Below are 19,277 nucleotides of genomic sequence, written 5' to 3' on the forward strand. Positions count from 1 at the left end.
ATAAATCATTGTAGGGTGACAAACAATGTGTATAACCTTGATTAGTGCTAAAAATCTTTGAAAGTTGAAAAATAAAGAATCTTCATCCAAGAACCATTATTCATGCTTTAAGGGTCTAAAGAGATAGAATCAAGTAGAGTTCACTATACAATTTATAAAGATGAATAAATCTCGTCATACACTTATAATAGAAGCTAGTCATATTCTTATATAGGATTTGATTAAATTTATTGAACAATGACAAAATAGTATTTTTTTGTATATGCTTATAATATATATATATATATATATATATATATATATATATATATATATATATATACGTATGTATCGATAAAGAATATTACAGTAACAAATTTTTTTACAATAAAAATGTGCGAAAAATTCATGCACATTTTATCTTTAAACTTGAAGAGTAAAAGAGAAAAGCACATATCTACTCCATAATTGTGAAGCTATTATGCAGCATTCAAACAATAATAGTATATATATGTATATAGATAACATCTTTTATAATACATCTTACCTATTAAAATCAATCCATTATTTTAGCATAAGCTAGAATTAATTCGAGCTTAGGTCAATTTATTTCAGACAAATGTATGCTCGCTCTTTTGATGCCGTATAATGATGTCAAAATTCCAATCAAATGAGATGAGATTATAAATTAACTGGGGAAACATTTAACGATCACGATAGAAATGGGACAACCAAATCTTCCTTATGTTCGACTTTTACATCACTTAACGCCGTCACAGCCTTGATGAGCATCTCGGTAATCTGTATGTTCAATTCATTGCGTTAAATATGATGTAACAGTAAATGCAGTAAAAAAAAGTAGTTGAAAATTCTCACCAATTCTCGATCTTCAACAGCAAGTGGATCAGCTGCTAATATTCGTTCTGGAGCTGGTATATCCTTAAGTAGACAAGATGCAGTTTCAGGAAGTTTAATCCTACCTGATTCTATTCTCCTTGAATATGCACGAGACCTATCCATGTATTCATGCTGTTCTAGATTATGTGTGTCTAATGCACCCACATCTATGACATTGCTATAAGAAAAAAAAAGTATAGATCAATAAGATTACTACATCACAACTTTTTAAATAAACTTTGATTCTATGAAATACATGGCTCAATATTAACATCAACATTAAAAAAAGAAAAAAACATAATTTGTAAGAGGAATTCATCAGCAAAACTAAAAACAGAAACCAAAACATGATATAAGTCAAAGAGTTCAAGTTAGATGTTAATAAAATAAAGTCTACTCACGCTGCAGTTTCGTGTAAAATTCTATTTAATGCACTCTGTTCATCAGTCTTTTTAGGCACAGAGCTTGCATATTGATTAACATAATCATCACTGGAAGTAAAAAAAAATAAATATGATTTAATCTTATGTAAGAGTTCAAGGTCTCTAGAACATAACATCTATGCTGAGATAACTGTAAAGAGAAATAAATTCACCTATGTACTCTTGGTATGTTTGTATTATTACTGACAGGATCTACTAGTAGATGCGTTCTTTCATTCGCTTCTCCACTCTGTAAATAAATGATATTGTAACAAATACTCAAAGGATATCAGAGAAATTATAACTATTTTTATTTCTCATACTATTATCACATCTTTCTGCTGCTATCTTTATTATCATTATAACGAAATGTTTATATATATGTATATATGTATACACACACACACACACACACACACACACACACACACACACACACACACACACACACACACACACACACACATGTATATTATATATACATATAATATACATTATGTGTAATTACTCATCGGCAAATAGGCGTGTTACTCGCGATAATTCGTGGGAATCGCCACGCACAAAGTGAGTGATAAGACGAGATGTATCGAAACAAGCGTGACATTTTCGACTGCGGCGGTTTTACCTGCGGATCATTGTCCTCTTTACAGAAACTGTAGCAGCATCCCATTTTTAAACAGAATCTCCAATTTGATCTTCACCGATCAGCAAAGTACCATGCAACTGTTATTGCGAACAATCGTTCATTTTTCTTCCGGTAAACAATCAAGTGAATCAGCTGTCGGAGAATCGCCGCAACTTTCATACATGCACACAATCGTAACTTCGTATATACGTATAAAGATAAACAAAGGTTGATTAGAGCAGGGTGTACATAATTATCTGTAGATGCGAAAATTCAGGAGGCGACGAAGCCAGGTATATGCAGCGTTTCTGATCGAACTACAATATGCTGAAGTGAGAAAGAGTCCCCCTCTTAATTTTATTTATGAATTTAAACAGCTTAGTAAAAAATGATTATGAATTATTTTTTTTTTCCTTTAATTTGTAAAATACATAGTCAGTAAAGTCAATATTTTTTACTACAAAACTAAATAGTATCAGTCAACCAATCAGTGAATCCGTGACAAAGATAGTGATCCATCCAACATGTATATATCCTTTTCTACGAATTGAATCATTCTCCATTTTTGAAGGCTCACCCAGTACGTATGTATAGAACTCAATGATGATTCAAGCGATACAAATGTATATTCGGGCATTAGAGAAAGAGAGAGAGAGAGAGAGAGAAATCGAACGTAGAAAGTGTAAATGTGACAGTTTATTCTGTGGTAGTTTAAAAACATAACCTGGAAATTGAAACTATAATTTCGTTAATATATATCGCTGGACATTTTAAAACGCAAAAAAAAGAAGATTGCGAAAAATTTAGTTATTTAAAATTTTGAATTATATGTAACGTGTGTGTAACAAACATAGTAGTTAAAACTGTAGGCACGTGACTGAAGTGATATTAAAGAGAAGTACTAAATCTACACTAAAAATCAATATTAAATTTTTTATTAGCAGAATTTACTGCTTATGAACGAAAATATTTGACATTTATGTCGGTTGTTAATCTTTCTACAATATCGCAATTTTAATACAATAGCTACAATCATGTCAAGCTTAAAGGTAAGAGCTTGATATCAATAATAGTTGTCTATATCTAATTTTTGTGTATATTTACTTAATATTTGTATATAGTGTATTCGTTGTGTATCGACTATTTTTGCTTTCTTATTCTAGGAAGTGACAGAGTTACAAGCATTCAAAACAGTCTTATATCATAGTGTGATAATACTCGCGTTACCTGTAATAGCGTTCTTTACAAGCAAGATTTTCCTTTTTGATGGTATAAAGTATACAAAATTATAATAAATCTATAATGAAAACATATAATTAGCTATAAACTATTGAAAGAAAGACCATTTTTTCATTTGTTTATATATATATATATATATATATATATATAAAATTTTATATTAATATAATAAAATATTTTTCATTGATGAATTAACTAATCAAGTTTCTGCAATTTATATTTAGGTATATTTGGTCTCAACAATGTGCCAAGTAATGTATATTCAGCTGGTGTTGCAGTAGTAGTGTTACATATTGCCTTAGGAGCATTTATATACAAAGCATATTTTGACGATCGATCGAAAACATCAGCAGTCAAGATAGATTAATTCTTTATTATTAAGTACACCTTGGTGACCATACATTTATGACATAATCACAGTCAATATATTTGTTTTGGATAGCATTAAAGTGAAACTTTGATATGCTGGTATTACAGCATATCTCTTAATATGATTTTTCCTCTCTTGTTATAATTAAGTTATCAATAGTTGCTATTTAATTATTATGCTATTATCAAAATTGACAAACCATATGCTAATACAATGCAATATATGTATTTATGTAAAAGTGAAATTTCCACACAAAAAAATGTATATTCTAAAATTTTTTCAATATTACACAAGTTCATAGTGTGTATTTCAAATATATTGTTTGATGTTCACACAATTGTTAAACTATCATATGTATATTTCCACTTGTGTGAACAAAAATATAATCATGCAATGGATTAATATGATTTTTTGCTAATAAAGTATAAATTATTATCATTTACGCAATTTCATTCTTTATAAAATAATGTAACTATAGCAATACAAATTGCAATAATTTGTGCATTTTTAAATTAAAGAGCAAGATAGATGCCCATATTTCTCCCTTTATACATATAGTGAGGAGTCAGAGATTGATATTTATATTGTATAATATAGTCAGAATTCATAAATTTATAAATTTTGAAAAGTTCAAGATATTCACTGCATCTCAATGTAATATAAATGCATTATAATTATTGATTATCGAAATAATAAATATCGACTATTAACACAATTATTGAATAATCATAATATTGTGAAAAAAAAGAAAAAACATTTTGTTATTAACAAATTTATTTGGGTTTTTTATTTAACATAATTGCAAATAAAATAAAGAACGTATCATTTTTTAAATGTGTATATAATATATTACTATATACACATATTATAGAACTAAAATATAAATTATGAGAAATTAACATTTACGTTTCCGTATGAACATTTACGTATGAAAACTTAAATATTCAGTAAATGAAACTCATCTATTGATATATGGCAATTTCTAAATAATGATAACGAATTTTGAATATCATATTATCTCACTATGATGGTCTCTACGTTATAAACTTATCTTAATATACAAAAATCACAAAAGTAATTTAATATGTGTAAAATGTACAAACACACACAAAAAAAAGAAAGTTTGTTGTGGAAAATTTTATCATTTGAAGAAACAACGTATTTTTTAACACATTTTTTACATCTTGCTAATACTAATTATATTTTATACACGCGTAATTTGCGACTTTTAGTTGCTAAAAGCAGTGTAGGAATAAAGTTAGGCGCGAGAGTGAAATATGGACTTCCGTCTATTTTCTATTTTGTATATTCTAGAAACAACTAAATTTTTGTTATAATTTCTATATACTGTGAGATACAATGGCTTCCGATTATAAGCGATTTTTCATTCTATTTTTTAAACAAGCAATTATTACCCCTGCTAGCTCTCGAATGAATTGATCTAAAAAAATCTTACCTGATCATTCAGCTGTCATTTAACAGAGTTTAAACTTTGCTGAAAGATAATACTCTGAGAATATGCTTACAATCAGAAGTCACTATAATATAGCAATCTAAATATAGTGATAAAGAAATATACTATGTCATTGTAGATGCCTATAAATTATGTACAATGATATATCTAACCGAATTATCGGTTTTTATGTAATTTTTATAGTTAAAAATGATAGTTTGAATTCAACTAAAAAGGTGAAAAAAAAAAAAAAAAATTAAGACGAATTCCTGTAACATCTTTGTCGATGTTTATATTAAAGCAGATTTTGCAAAATCTTAATTAGTGAAATATTAATTTATTTCAAGTAAACATTACTTCAAGAAACTATTATAAATGCAATAAGAAAACTTGTGTCTGCTGTCAGTCGCGTAAGAAAATGTTGGAATGAATAATTATTAATTATAAATTTAATTTAATAATATTATTAAAAATAAAACATCGACAGCAACATTATCTAGTTCACAATTTAGTTTGGTCAATTAGATCTAACATAGCTCGCATCCTATACTTTAAAAGTTGCAGCATAATATTTCATAATTCTTTTTACTGATAAGTTTTGATGAGACTTTCTTTTTTTTTTCAAGTATCTATCCAAAAGCATTTTATGTATGCATTTTAGAAGCGTACTGAAAACTTAATTTTTTTTTCTAAGTAAAATTTCGCTATTTTGCTTTTTTTAGGACGTTTGTGCTTCTTCCCTTTCAGATAGCAATTATATTTATGATATTCTATTCAAACAAGAGAACATTTATTATTGTAATGTACTTTGTAAATTCCAATTCTTTACTTTTTCAATACGCTTACGCTGGTTACGGTAATGTGTCATTAAATAGTTCAGTTCACCAGATTGATAGATGTTACAGAGAGGGAGGAGGAAAAAAAAAAGGAGCAAGACAATCATGTGTGTAATCCGACTATGGTATGTCAGGCGCTTGCGAGACATGATAAACATGTTTTATCCAAATATGAAATATTCGCTATTTCAATTATAGATTAGATTTAATATATTATTAAAAACACATAAGTTGCGGTGACCGTTACTCAACGTCCATCTTCTCTTCTTCTGCTTGCTGTTGATTGGGTTGATTATGATTGTTACCTTGGGCATTTTGATTCTGATTATTCTTCTGTTCATCGGCTGACTTGTCTTTACGCTTTTCCTCCTTTGGTGGATCAACTTTAGGTTTAGGCTTATTAAGAATAGGTAATACCATGCTGTCCAATGACTGTGGTCAAATGACAAAAATTAATATGTTGACACTATGTTGCAGGAAAACATCTATACGATTACAATCGATACTTTTTTTGATACGTACTTGTTTCTCGGCACGGATTTGCGCTACGGTGACTGGCGGTTGTTGCGTACGGAGCAAGCTCGCAAGCAGCATACGCTTCTCCTCCAACCATGTCCATTTCTCTTGTATCGTTTTCTCAACCGTTTTCACTTCTTCCTCCGTTAGATGAGAATATTTATCATCTTTACCAATTGATGCTTTTATTTGATCAAGGCCTTTCTTAGCCAGTTGTAATGCTACTGCTAATTCTTCTAACGCATGAGACCTCCCTTCGAATTCTAATTTCCTTTCTTTTATTGGTTCCCCTTGAGACTAATAAAAAGAAAAAGCATATTTTTAAAAGATTCTAATTTACAAAAATGAAAGAAATTTTTGAAAAATTAAGAGAAAAAACTTTTTTATAAAATATATAAATCATCATATTAGCGATAGTTCTCTCTTTTTTGATCGAATGACATACTTTTAAACGCGTTAATCGCTCGGAATAAATCTGTCGTTGGCAATCTTCTCCTTCTTCATATAGCCAATTTTCAGTGTCATCTAATATACGATACAACGATTCCTTATCCACTTCTGTGATGAATGTAGCTAATTGATTCTCTTCGGACAATTTAGCACGTAAATCATAAACGTATTCTTCCAAAGCGTTACGCGCATCAATTCGTTCTTTTTCCTGTTTATCCTCGGCGACCATTTTGCCCTGTTCGCGAATAAAATGCACGTAATTACATAATGATTCGATGTCATACAGATAAGCTTTTCCGCTATAATTGAAGACAAGTTGATGTAACGTTTATACAAGGTAACATAAGTTACATAACATTCGAGCAATATATATATTGAATGCGACATACCTCTTTTTCTACTGCAGCATCGAGTTCTCGTGGCGATAATCCGCAAACATTAGCTTCAATAGGCAAGTCAATTGTACGAATCGGAATCTTTTTCTTTCCTTTATCGTCGCCTTTCTCATCTCCCTAAAACAGAAAGAATTTATCAAAAATTTAACATATTTTTCTCTGCACTTGTATTTTTGCGCACAAACCTATAATGAAAAGTTCGTTTACAAGAAAGTTTATTCAATTATTTATCTTAAAGTCAATTTTAACAATTTAGAATACACAATTTCAGAATTTAGTGCATGAAATATATACTTTTATATGTGTATATACATTTGTATAGATTAAAAAATTTGATCTTTATCAGCACTTACTGCAATACTTTCTTGAAACGTTTTTTTTTTGTTTTTATCATAATTTTATAACATTTTCAAGTATATATTTAATATAAGAATGCTAAATCAAGTGAACCAAATTTATATGAGAATGAAAAGAACTAAACTGGAATTCAGATGATGACAAATATGAGGCAAGAATAATGGGGTACATTTTTAAGTGTGTGCACAGTTTTGAATTCGTATAATGTCTCATATCAAAGAAATAGTAATAAATCTTTTTATAACCTTTCTTTTTACATAATATAATTAAATAATAAAAATAAATCGTTGCACGCTTTTCTATACGAATGGAAAACTGATCAGCATTGCCTGCCTTTACAATTTAAAAATATTCATATGATATGTATACTAATGCTTTTATCATATATCACTGTCTCTTTTCCTTCTGCGACCTAATATGTAGAATAGTAGAGCAAGACAGACAGCACGGCATGACACAGCTGTTCTTGGACCCATATGCATTAGCGATTAACGATTGTCAGAATTAAATAATATCATGAACTATGCAATGTTACTTCATATTTCATGAAAGAGCACAAGCTTAATTTTTCTCTAGATTCTTATGCCGCTCGATAGCCGAGTTTGCAGAAGAAATCGACACAGGGTTTAAAACTCTACGATTGAGCCAAATGTCATGCATCTTGCATAAATAGAACTGAAGAATCATAAATTTAAAAAAACCTAACTAGACTAAATACGATACACAAAACACTGCTTGCATCATGTATTTCAATAAAAGGTGATGTGCACAAGAACAAATGACAAGCTCCTAGATTCTAAACATAACTCATTCTAAGAACAATTGTATTACAAAAGAAAAAAAATATTATTAAGGTCACAAAAAAAGGACAAATTTCTCTCACATTTGTTTTACAAAAAGGAGAGTAAAGAATGTTCAAACTAATCGCTAGAGGAACAAAATGTGTGAAGATGCATTAGGTGTACCCAATTGACAAGTGTATCATTTGCATTATATAAAGCGATTACTGTGCACTCATCGTTTAGCAATGAGGTGATCGCGTCAAATTGAGCTCCGTCTCAAGGTGAATGATAAAACGACTAGAATGATAGAAAGCAAAGAATACCTAAATTATTTGACCCTAATTTATGAAAGATGCTCACAATACTATCATAACAATGTCAACAATTAAGCTTAAAATTTAGCGTACACATATGTTTCAATATAAACATATGCGTATGGGTCCAAGAGTAGAGATAGTATGCCCCGTACCGAGCTGAACCAAGAGAGAATCCTGGAGGAGTAGGAAGGGGCAGAACCCCTAGCACTTTTTCCACCATCATCAGCATCTGAGTTCCGTCGTGTCTTATCCATGCTCACCTAAACCACAATAAACTCACATAATCATGCACCTGAACACTTTGGTGATGTAAGATTGAGCATCAGCATAGAATTTCATTCCAAATTTTTCATACTCTGTATACTGTGATGTAATATTTTCTAATGAATCGAATGAATTGTGATATTGTGGTATAACACTATCATTAGCCCTTCTTTTGTCATTATCTAATTTTTAAAATATTATTTTTAAATTACAAACCTCTGGAGCTGGAGGTTCATTTGCTTGTGCTTCTTGATCGGGTTTATCTTTTTTATCTGCCGAATGTGAATCAACATCCATGTTATTCTGTTGTTGCTGCTGCTGTTGTTGCTGCGCCTCTTCTTCTTCTTTCTCTTGTTGAGTCGGCTCGCGTTTTTCGATAAGCGATGCTGATGCGATAGTCAAAATACCGTTCAAATTCACTCTTACCTTCACCTTAACTTTTGCCGATTCTCCTTCTGATGTGGGTTTTACATTCTTTATTGTAAATGTTCCTACATATAAATAGATATGAATATAAATTAAATATATGTGTTGATTATTTTAAATACTTGCCAACATATTTTTCCTCATTCTTTAAATCTTTACAGGTACAACAAAATTATTTCAAAATAAGATAGACAAAAATAAATCTGCATACCAATGAATGTTTGAGGATAAGATGGAGGTGGTACACTGTAACTGGCAGTAAGCGTAAATGGATTTGAACGATAAAATGTCAACATTTTCGAGAATGGTACAGGATGATTATGTCCAAATACTTCCATTTCGCTGAAACATTAGAAGCAAAGTTAGGAAAAAACAGTCGATTTTCATTAACGGTAACAAAGGATAATAGGAATTACGCGATACATACCCTTCTTCACCTTGACTAGCATCCCATGTTAGTTTCAAGGGATACGGCTGTATATCTGTAACTGAAAATTCACGAACGCGCACAGCAGGGCTGAGCATAGCGCATTGTAACGCGCAACCACGAGCGACCGCTTCATCCTGATTCAGAGTCGTCGATATCGGTCGACCAAAGACTTCCTCCACTAAACGTTTGATAGCAGGAACGCGGCTCGATCCTCCTGCTATCTCGACCGCATGAATTTCTTCCGCCTTCAATTCTAGTAAGCATTTTCTTGTTTAATATATAAGATCAATGTAACTAGATAAATCGCGCGTTAAAAAAAAATTATTATTCGCTAAAACCTACTCGAATCTATTAAGCATTGCTTCAGAGTTTTTTCAACGCGATCAAATAAATGGGCGCACAGCGCTTCCATCTCATTACGATTCATCTGGGCATGTACATCCTTCTCTTCCATAAAGCATTCGATATTCAAGGGAAGGTTGGTCGAATTAGCCGACATTTGTTTCTTTAGTTTCTCAGCTTCTGCCAATAATCTTAAGTATGCTCGCGGATTGGTGTGCACATCAATATTGTATCGCGTTTTAAATTCTTTAGAGAAGTGTTCTGCCAGAATAATGTCGATATTTCTTCCACCCAATTGAGAATCAGCAGTACTTGCCAACATCTTTAATATAAAAAATAAAAATAAAATAAAATAAAATAAAATAAAATAAAATAATTCAGCGGTTTTTTATAACACATAAAAAAATTATTTTTTGTAATAAAAAATTATGTAATATACCGACCTTAAGTTTGCCTTTATGAAAGGCACAAACGCTCACTTGTAAGCTAGCATTACCACAATCCACAAAAACAACATTTCTAGGAGGTGCATCTACTGCTGGTAAATCCTGTTTATAAATACCATAACAAAGAGCAGTAGCAGTAGTCTCATTAAATAATCTTAGAACATTAAGGCCCGCGATCCTAGCAGCATCAAGTAAAGCTTGACGTTCAGCTTGAGTAAAATATGAAGGAACTGATATAACACAATCATTAACAGCAGTTTGTAAAGCTGTTTCAGAAATATCTTTCAACTTTGTAAAAAGCATAGCAGTAATTTGTTCTGGTGAAAAAATGTGCTCTTCTTCCAAGTATTGTACCTAAAAAAGATAAAGATTATAAAACAACTTTTAACAAAATATAGAAATTGACATATATTTAAATATGCTCTTTAATGCATATTTAATTTCGTATAGTATATAGTAAGCAATGTTAATGTGCGTGAATCATCTTAAAAAGATATAAATAAGATATGAGTCTTTCCAAAAATGACAGTCTTGGCAAACTGCCTAGATTGATTGCTCTTAATTCTTGATCATTGAATTATATATATGAGAGAGAGAGAGAGAAAGAAGTTATAATTATTAAAATATTAAACAAATTTCTATTGCAAGTATTTCTTTTTCTTTTTTTTATATAAATGTATTTTATGTATAAAAGGATAAATGAAAACTATATAATGAAAGAAAAAATAATATCGCTCCTATTTTTTTCATATTTTCTGTCAAGATTTACAAACATATATAATTTTAAATATCTTTATAAATAGTATCAAAGTTATATAGATTTACAAGATCCCACTCTCTTTAATGTTTGACATAATACTTACATGTATGCCAATGCTTCCATCAGCCTGAGGAGTTACTTTATAGGGAAGGGATCGTAGCTCGGATTGAACTTGTGGATCATTGTATTTTCTACCTAATAATCTTTTGAAACCATGAATGGTATTCTTCACATTGGTCACCATTTGATTCTTGGCTGCTACTCCAAGTATTCGATTTTTTCCACTGAATGCTACACATGATCTAGAAATAACATTTTTTACTTTAATGACACATTTAGTCTGAAAATGTTATAGATATAATTTAATTTATATGAATATTTGTATTTTAGATTTATTTCATATTATATAATGCAATTACTTTAGAATTATACAGGTTATACATATATGTATGTGCTTCTAGAAAACTCTATTCCTTGACCTAGCCTATGTTTGGACAGATAAAGGCCATGTGAAAATAACTTATCTAATTTGTAATATAAATTATTCTTTAATCAGATAATACATTTATATAAAATATTCAAGGATATATATGCACATAATGGAAACCTTAAAAAGACTAAAACTGTCAATGCTTTAATCACTCTGGTGTACATTATTATTGATACATGTGATATCCTTGTATAAAATTAAAAATATTTTTATTTTTCATTGCACTACATATATACAGTGGCCATGTTCTAAAATTTAGTCCCAGTACTGGAAATCTATATTATAATATATTATATGAACTATAGATTTTTGGTGCTGACAATAAATTTTGGAATATGGCCAATATAATATACATTGTAATACATAAGAAGCACATACAAATGTTATAAAAGAAAATAAGGCAAGATATTTGCGAGTAAATGAAAATCATTCAGATTTTGAGAAATTTATTTTTTCCGACATATATATATTCTATTTCTCTCTCTCTCTCTCTCTCTCTCTCTCTCTCTGTGTATGTGTGTGTAATGCAATTAATTTTTAACGAAGGAATTACACGTCGGTTGTCAGCGACTGTGGCTAAGGATAAATATAAGCGTACTGACAACTCCCAAAGAAAAGCAAAGAAACGCGCGCGAGTGAAGCGGGACTTTTTGGGATGCTCCGAAACACGTGAACGGACACACACACACACACACATGTAACAGCGTATAGTGTACTCTGGTAATGAGATGCCTGTAAATGGTAATACGATCTAGAGGATGATAACCCGTGCGCGCGTTATTCGCGCAAATGTGTGTGGACTACTATATATCAATCCTGTTATTTTCCATTAGAATATTTCTCGGAATTCCACATCGCAGAAGTTCAATTACGAGATCAATTACGAGCGTAATTTCGATGTCCGATATGACTCCATCGCACGTGAGATTAAGATGATTGTGTGCCTTTTTTTATCGCACTTATACATAGACAGGGAACTCGATGCCGATCGTAAAGTGTTTCTTTTTTTGCAGCGTGTAAAAGCATTATAAAGATTTTCTCATTCCGAGTAAAATCGCAAATTATACCAACAATTAGAATTGAACGTAACAACGTCGTGAATTATATATAGAAGCGGAGATATAAATTCTTTTTCTAAATTGTACCTCAAAATATAGACAGAGAAGGGAAGAGAGAGAGAGAGAGAGAGAGAGAGACAGAGAGAAGGAGAGAGAGAAATTAAAAGATTACTCGAAGTTTTTGTAGACATAAGAAATCGCAGCGGCCAAGGTTGCGACGGGAGACCGGCAATACGAGCATTACCGGTATCCTTGTCGAAAGCGTGACCGCGAGCATTTCGCGGGGAGGAGGAGGGTGATCGCGGTGATCGCGCGACTGACTCACGGTGTGCTCCGAAGACTGTAATCATTTGCTATAGTCTCGATGCCACCGGCGCGTGCCACGGCCACATAACAGCTCTCGTTCCCGAAGTCGATCCCGATCACGGACATCGCAGCCATGGCTGTTTGTAGGAAGCCTTAAAATCGACACTTCCTCTGTGACACACAAAAAAAAGACTCCCGATCAGCAGTAGCAATAGCGCGTCCTCGCCGAGAAAGATTGCCTCGCGGCACCAACGAACACAAACGTCTCGATTCACAATTTGGTCGTCTCGCACGACAACACAACGAGAAGTGAGCTCTAATGTGTATGATACAGCTCGCGCGCGCTCGATGCTTCTGAAGGAAATGTAATGCCCTCTCTTTCTCTCTCTCTCTCTCTCTCTCTCTCTCCGCGGCACAAGTATGGTACCGTACCGACTTCTCCCGAGTCAGCTTCAAAACTGGCCAATCATGACTATGCACGAAAATACGGCGATTGGCGCGCCGCGCCGTCTGGAATATTCTGGAAACCCGCGGAGATTGGCGGAGATCGTCGAGCGCGACGTTTCTCGAAAAATCGAACGATCGACCGCGGCCACGGCTCGCGCCTGTCGCTACGAACGACGAAATAATTTGCTACTCGATAATCAAGATAAGGTTTGACGAAATACAAAATTATTTCTACTCATGACGCGATCGAGGTGTGATTATTTGAATTTGAACGCGGATAGCGATAGTTTGTAGAATCATATCGCGCAATATGGCGGCTGTAAACGAGACATCGAGAAGGATTTTCAGAATTATATTTTCAAATCGTCACGCAGCAAAGTTTATAAGCACAGAGAGTGTTCTATAGGTAGATTTATTATTTTAACATATATATATTTTAAAAATATTAGAACTACTGTAGAACAAGGAAAATACATATGAGCTATAATAATATTAATTGTCAAATGTGTGATATACAGTTTTTATTATAATAGAAAAAAAGAGATCGAGAAAATAGAGACAGAGAGAAATATATATATATATTTTGTATGTAATTCTTATATTTATTGTTATATTTATATATTTATATATTATAAAAAAATAGTCTCTTATTTGTAAAAAAATAGCAGTTAGATTATTTGCTATAATCGAGATTTTTTTTAGAACTTTATTACGAAATTCTTTTCTATATTTTCAGAAGATTGCCGGGATCGTTACTTGTCGCTATATAGATGATACTCTTGACTCATGACTCACTATAAAAATTATCGATTAATTCCAGTTGTGTGGATCGTGTAAATATAATAAACCGACGCAAAGACGTTATGTTGTTATAGCAACTATCTGTAACCTTTAATAATCTGACGTCGATTCGCATCGACGCTCGACACGTGTGGTGTGACGTTTTCAAAACTAGTCGGCAATATAGTGGCAAACCCAGCGCAAAAATTGACAGATCGAAATGTCACGATTATACGTATTAAAATTATGCTCCGTGATGAAAAACGCCAGAACGTCGGAGTGTGTTTTGAATCGATTTCACCTTAAATACGGTGATCGATCAAACAACGCGATATGTCGGAGAGGTTATTCTGAACATTCCTCGCAACTGGCATCGCGGATTTATCCGTTGTACAGATTGTTGGACAGAGTATTGTCCGATTGTCCCGTGAAACTTTCAACAACGAAACAAGAATACAGAAAATACGACAATAAGTACAGAAGACATTACAAGCATCTTGGAATTCTCTTAAGCAGTCTTGGATTTATAATGGCATTTTGCGATGCTCCAAATTTTGCAGGTAGGTATCTTATTGTATATATTGATGTATATGTATATGTGAAAAATATATATAACATTAATATAAATAAATAAAGAAGTAATCGTGTATAATGCTTTGCAGAAAAGAGATTTTTTCGTTCTGCTCAGTATGGTAATATTTCAGAATTAAAAAAGGTAAGCTTTTTGATAAAAATGTAAATTTTTAAGGGAGGCAGTATCTAAAGTTACCACATAGCTTGAAGAGAGTCATAATTGTAATTTTCACTACAAACTTTTTATTTTTTCATATACATAGTTTTTCTTAAAAAAGTAAAGAAACACTGACAATATTGTATATTTCAGGCTATTGCTGATGGCATTGATGTAAACATTAGACATCCATTGGGTTGGACAGCATTACATACTGCTGCTATAAATCAAAAAGTAGAAGTCATCAAAATTTTGTTGCAGAATGGTGCTGATGTAAATGCAGGGGATAATTTTGTTAATGTATATAGAACCGCCATGGAAATGGGCTTACATTCTTTGGATGGTACTTATATTCTATATTATTTATATTCCATATATTTCATCCTCTTATAAATGTTAAAGCTCAAGAATATATGTACTTTTTGTACAATATATGTAGAATTTATATTAATAATCGATTTTATATTGGATATTTCAGTTCTTATGAAGAGAGAGGAAGAATTTTCTGATCGATTGAATAATCGTGCTACGTTTCAAGGTTTTACAGCATTGCATTACGCTGTATTGGCCGATTCAAAAATATGTGTGAAAGCATTATTAGATGGAGGAGCAAACCCAACTGTAGAAAATGAAGCTGGCCATCGAGCAGTTGAGTATGCTACAGAAGGAGAAATCAAAGAAATGCTTATCAAACATGCTATTAAATATGATGAAATAGTAAAAGAGAAGGTATGTATTACAAAATTATATTTCTTTAATCATGACTTCTATGTGTAAGATTATGTACTTCTATGTGAAAGCAGGAATATTTGCATATATAAACGAAAATGTCTGCTTTAGGAAGCGGAAGAACGTCGTCGATTTCCATTGGAACAACGTTTGAAGCAACATATTGTTGGGCAGGAAGGACCAATTTCTATTGTTGCATCTAGTATAATTATTTGATCATTTTTATGGTGATATGGTTAATAAAACATTTATTACAAATTATTATATATATATTATTTAATATTATTAGCTATTAGGAGGAAGGAAAATGGTTGGATAGATGAAGAGCATCCATTGGTATTTCTCTTCTTGGGTTCGTCAGGCATTGGCAAGACGGAATTAGCCAAACAATTAGCTGCTTATATTCATAAAGATAAACGAGACAGTTTTATTCGATTGGATATGTCTGAATATCAGGAAAAACATGAGGTTGCAAAATTAATTGGAGCACCACCAGGGTATAATCCTTATTATTATTATTGTTATACTTTAATTTTTTAATTATTTTCCAAGCATATATGCTCAAGTTTGCATATTACATTAAGAGTTTTATTGCAATTAGTTAGTATTAGAGTTATATTGTAATTATTAAATTTATTATTATAGATATGTGGGACATGATGATGGTGGACAACTGACCAAACTTTTAAAAAAACACCCTTCTGCTGTTGTATTATTTGATGAGGTTGACAAAGCCCACCCTGATGTTTTGACTATTCTACTACAGCTCTTTGATGAAGTATTTATTTATAACTTAAATCACATTTGTCTATTTCTATGGAATTTTGAAATAAAACAATTACTTTTACTCTTAAGGGAAGATTGACCGATGGTAAAGGAAAAACAATTGAATGCAAGAATGCCATTTTTGTAATGACATCAAATTTAGGAAGTGAAGAAATTGCAGAGCATGCAATGCAACTCAGAGCAGAGGCTGAAAGATTATTAAACCATAGGCTAACTAATACTTCTAAAGATCAAGAACCGGAACGTATTGAGATATCTCGTAACTTTAAAGATCAAGTGGTATGTACACTAGAAATAAAACTAAAGATGACTAAATTAAAGCGTAGATCGGAAAGTTGCATAATAAAGTTGTCTCACAGGTACGTCCGATATTGAAAGCTCATTTTCGGAGAGATGAATTTCTGGGAAGAATAAACGAAATAGTATACTTTTTACCATTTTCCCGAGCAGAATTAATAAAATTAGTCACCCGGGAATTGGAAGCGTGGGCTACGCGTGCAAAAGAAAGGCACATGATCGAATTAAAGTGGGAAAGAGAGATCTTATCGGTATTGGCAGATGGTTACGATGCTCATTATGGTGCTCGTTCCATTAAGTATGAAGTAGAAAGACGTGTTGTCAATCAATTAGCAGCAGCTCACGAACGCGGGCAGCTTGGTATTCAATTTCTCTCTCTATATATATAGCCTGGTTTATATATTGTATTTTCCTGACTTTTTTTTTTTTTACAGGTAAAGGATGTTGCGTATTGTTAAAAGCAAAGTGGCATGAAAATGGTGCAAGCATAATCCTTTCTGTTAGGCAAAAGGGTTCAAAAAATTTTGTCGATATTATAGAAACAGATAAATTGACGACAAACGTTAATTCAAAATTTTTATAATTAATGCTATGTATATAGAAAGAAAGGATGCAACATTATTTTAATTTGTACATAAATACAGTACTACTATTATCTGAAAAAGAAGTATATATATATAATGTTGAAGTCGGTCATTTGTAATATGGTACAGTATATAAAACATAATATACATATTGATATTGATTTATAATTTAAATGTATAAAACATATAATAAAATGTATGGAAAAAAGATTGGGGAATATATTTTATAAATTGCAAATCTGTGAGAGAAGTGTGGGATAGAATACATATGATTCCTGATGTAAATAACTTTATTTTAGATGCAATTATGATTGGATCGAGAATACATTACAAGAAAATATTAATTACACATCACATTTAGAATACATTACTTGCTCTTCGCGGTGTGTGTGTGTACGGAGACGAGAGACTTACTTTTAAAAACTCTTCAAAACCTGTCGCAGCAAGAACGTTCTTTCTACTTTACTTTAAAATCACGACACAAGTAAGATAAAACAATCCTTCTTATCCTTATTATTGGCAGGACAAACGTCACCATTTTTTTCACTTTTTAAATCTCTTGTTAATTAAGATATTAAGTGAGGCTTTTCTTGGTATACCGTATAATGCAAGGCAAATTCAGGTTCATCAATAGGTGCGTTTATTGATTGAAGAACCACGAACGAGTTTTCTTTTCATTCACATACAAAATATAACAACTCGCGCAGGTTCTGTAAAACAACTGATGTGTCGCGACATCAATTTTTCATCGGTGAACAATTGAGTTTTCAGCATACACATCAAATAATCGAGTAATTTTTTTCATTTGGTATAAATATAATTTGACATAAGCTTTGAAAAATTGAGCTCCTTATGTAACGAGAATATGTGTAAGTATACTTTATAAAGAACTCTTCGTCGACGTGGTGTAGAATATAGAATACATATCGAAAGTACATTTCAGCAGACACACCCAAGATGATTGTACGACGGTAAACATATATATGTATATATATGTATATATAAGAACATTTTTTTGTCAAGAATGTATATTAATATTAATAGTGCGACTGGAAAAATGGAAATCAATAATAGCGATTAGTGATAAAGTATACGAATATTTTTTGAGTATGACACTCTAAGCATTTTTTTAAATTGATTTCAATTTCGACATTTCAATTTTATTCGCATTTTGCTCTTACTATGTGATCTTTCTTATTTGTAAAGCATTTACAAATGCTTTATGGATAAATCTTTTCCATAATACAAATATATCCCTTTGAGTTTCTAATTATCTTTATATCAATTAACACTATATATTGTGTGATTAATCTTTATTATAGAAATTTCAATAAAAACGAAGATTCTGCTTTTTTATTTTCCATTGAAAGTTTATCTTTAATTTTGTCAAAGCAAATATTTCTATTATCGATATCCATCTTTACAGTCGCATAAGATGCCTCTCTCTAACTCTATATATATAATATATTTTTCTCTCGTCATGTATATTATATAGAATATTAGAAATATTGTTTAAATATATATATATATATAAGTTTTAAGCGTACGATTCGGACTGCGCTTCCATGTAACGAAGCGTTTCTTTTAGATCTTTAGAGATTTCTCTTTCTCTCTTTCTCTCCCTCGCTCTCTCTCTCTCTCTCTCTCTCTCTTTACTCATATATATATATATATATATATATATATATATATATATATATATACATACAATTATATTTATTATGTATATTATGTATAATATTTTATTTTATACTTTTAACACTC

General features: G+C 31.4%; 4 protein-coding genes across 7 annotated transcripts; 2 read left to right on the forward strand and 2 right to left on the reverse strand.

The window, feature by feature from the left end:
* Positions 1–315: 315 nt before the first annotated feature.
* On the reverse strand, positions 316–2,148 carry LOC126858411 (ragulator complex protein LAMTOR1). The gene is made up of 5 exons (XM_050608700.1): positions 1,924–2,148; positions 1,472–1,548; positions 1,278–1,367; positions 856–1,054; positions 316–780 (listed from the first exon to the last, which is right to left on the reverse strand). Exons 1-5 carry the CDS (start codon positions 1,966–1,968, stop codon positions 691–693), a joined length of 501 nt encoding a protein of 166 aa, XP_050464657.1. The 5' UTR covers positions 1,969–2,148; the 3' UTR covers positions 316–690.
* Positions 2,149–2,568: 420 nt separating this feature from the next.
* Positions 2,569–4,924, forward strand: LOC126858413 (vacuolar ATPase assembly integral membrane protein VMA21 homolog). The gene is made up of 3 exons (XM_050608703.1): positions 2,569–2,972; positions 3,087–3,192; positions 3,387–4,924. The coding sequence occupies exons 1-3, from the start codon at positions 2,958–2,960 to the stop codon at positions 3,527–3,529; spliced, it is 264 nt and encodes an 87-aa protein (XP_050464660.1). The 5' UTR covers positions 2,569–2,957; the 3' UTR covers positions 3,530–4,924.
* LOC126858404 (heat shock 70 kDa protein 4L) lies at positions 3,516–13,561 on the reverse strand. The gene is made up of 11 exons (XM_050608686.1): positions 13,180–13,561; positions 11,410–11,608; positions 10,544–10,900; positions 10,101–10,422; positions 9,756–10,011; positions 9,540–9,670; positions 9,119–9,393; positions 7,177–7,299; positions 6,783–7,022; positions 6,344–6,634; positions 3,516–6,253 (listed from the first exon to the last, which is right to left on the reverse strand). Exons 1-11 carry the CDS (start codon positions 13,293–13,295, stop codon positions 6,065–6,067), a joined length of 2,499 nt encoding a protein of 832 aa, XP_050464643.1. The 5' UTR covers positions 13,296–13,561; the 3' UTR covers positions 3,516–6,064.
* Positions 13,562–13,701: 140 nt separating this feature from the next.
* LOC126858405 (caseinolytic peptidase B protein homolog) lies at positions 13,702–18,554 on the forward strand. Of its 4 annotated transcripts, XR_007688674.1 has the most exons (12): positions 13,707–14,013; positions 14,344–14,947; positions 15,050–15,102; positions 15,271–15,460; positions 15,596–15,846; positions 15,958–16,048; positions 16,136–16,343; positions 16,492–16,624; positions 16,702–16,911; positions 16,992–17,289; positions 17,364–17,636; positions 17,813–18,554. XR_007688674.1 is itself a non-coding variant. In XM_050608688.1 (11 exons), exons 2-11 carry the CDS (start codon positions 14,608–14,610, stop codon positions 17,510–17,512), a joined length of 1,923 nt encoding a protein of 640 aa, XP_050464645.1. In that variant the 5' UTR covers positions 13,702–13,814; positions 14,344–14,607; the 3' UTR covers positions 17,513–18,554. The 4 variants fall into 4 exon arrangements, 3 of the variants coding, with proteins under 3 accessions (XP_050464645.1, XP_050464644.1, XP_050464646.1); XM_050608688.1 differs by having other exon boundaries at positions 13,702–13,814; positions 17,364–18,554; XM_050608687.1 differs by having other exon boundaries at positions 17,364–18,554.
* Positions 18,555–19,277: the final 723 nt, after the last annotated feature.

Source organism: Cataglyphis hispanica, chromosome 25, assembly GCF_021464435.1.
Source record: "Cataglyphis hispanica isolate Lineage 1 chromosome 25, ULB_Chis1_1.0, whole genome shotgun sequence".
In the NCBI taxonomy this organism is placed as follows: Eukaryota; Metazoa; Arthropoda; class Insecta; order Hymenoptera; family Formicidae; genus Cataglyphis; species Cataglyphis hispanica.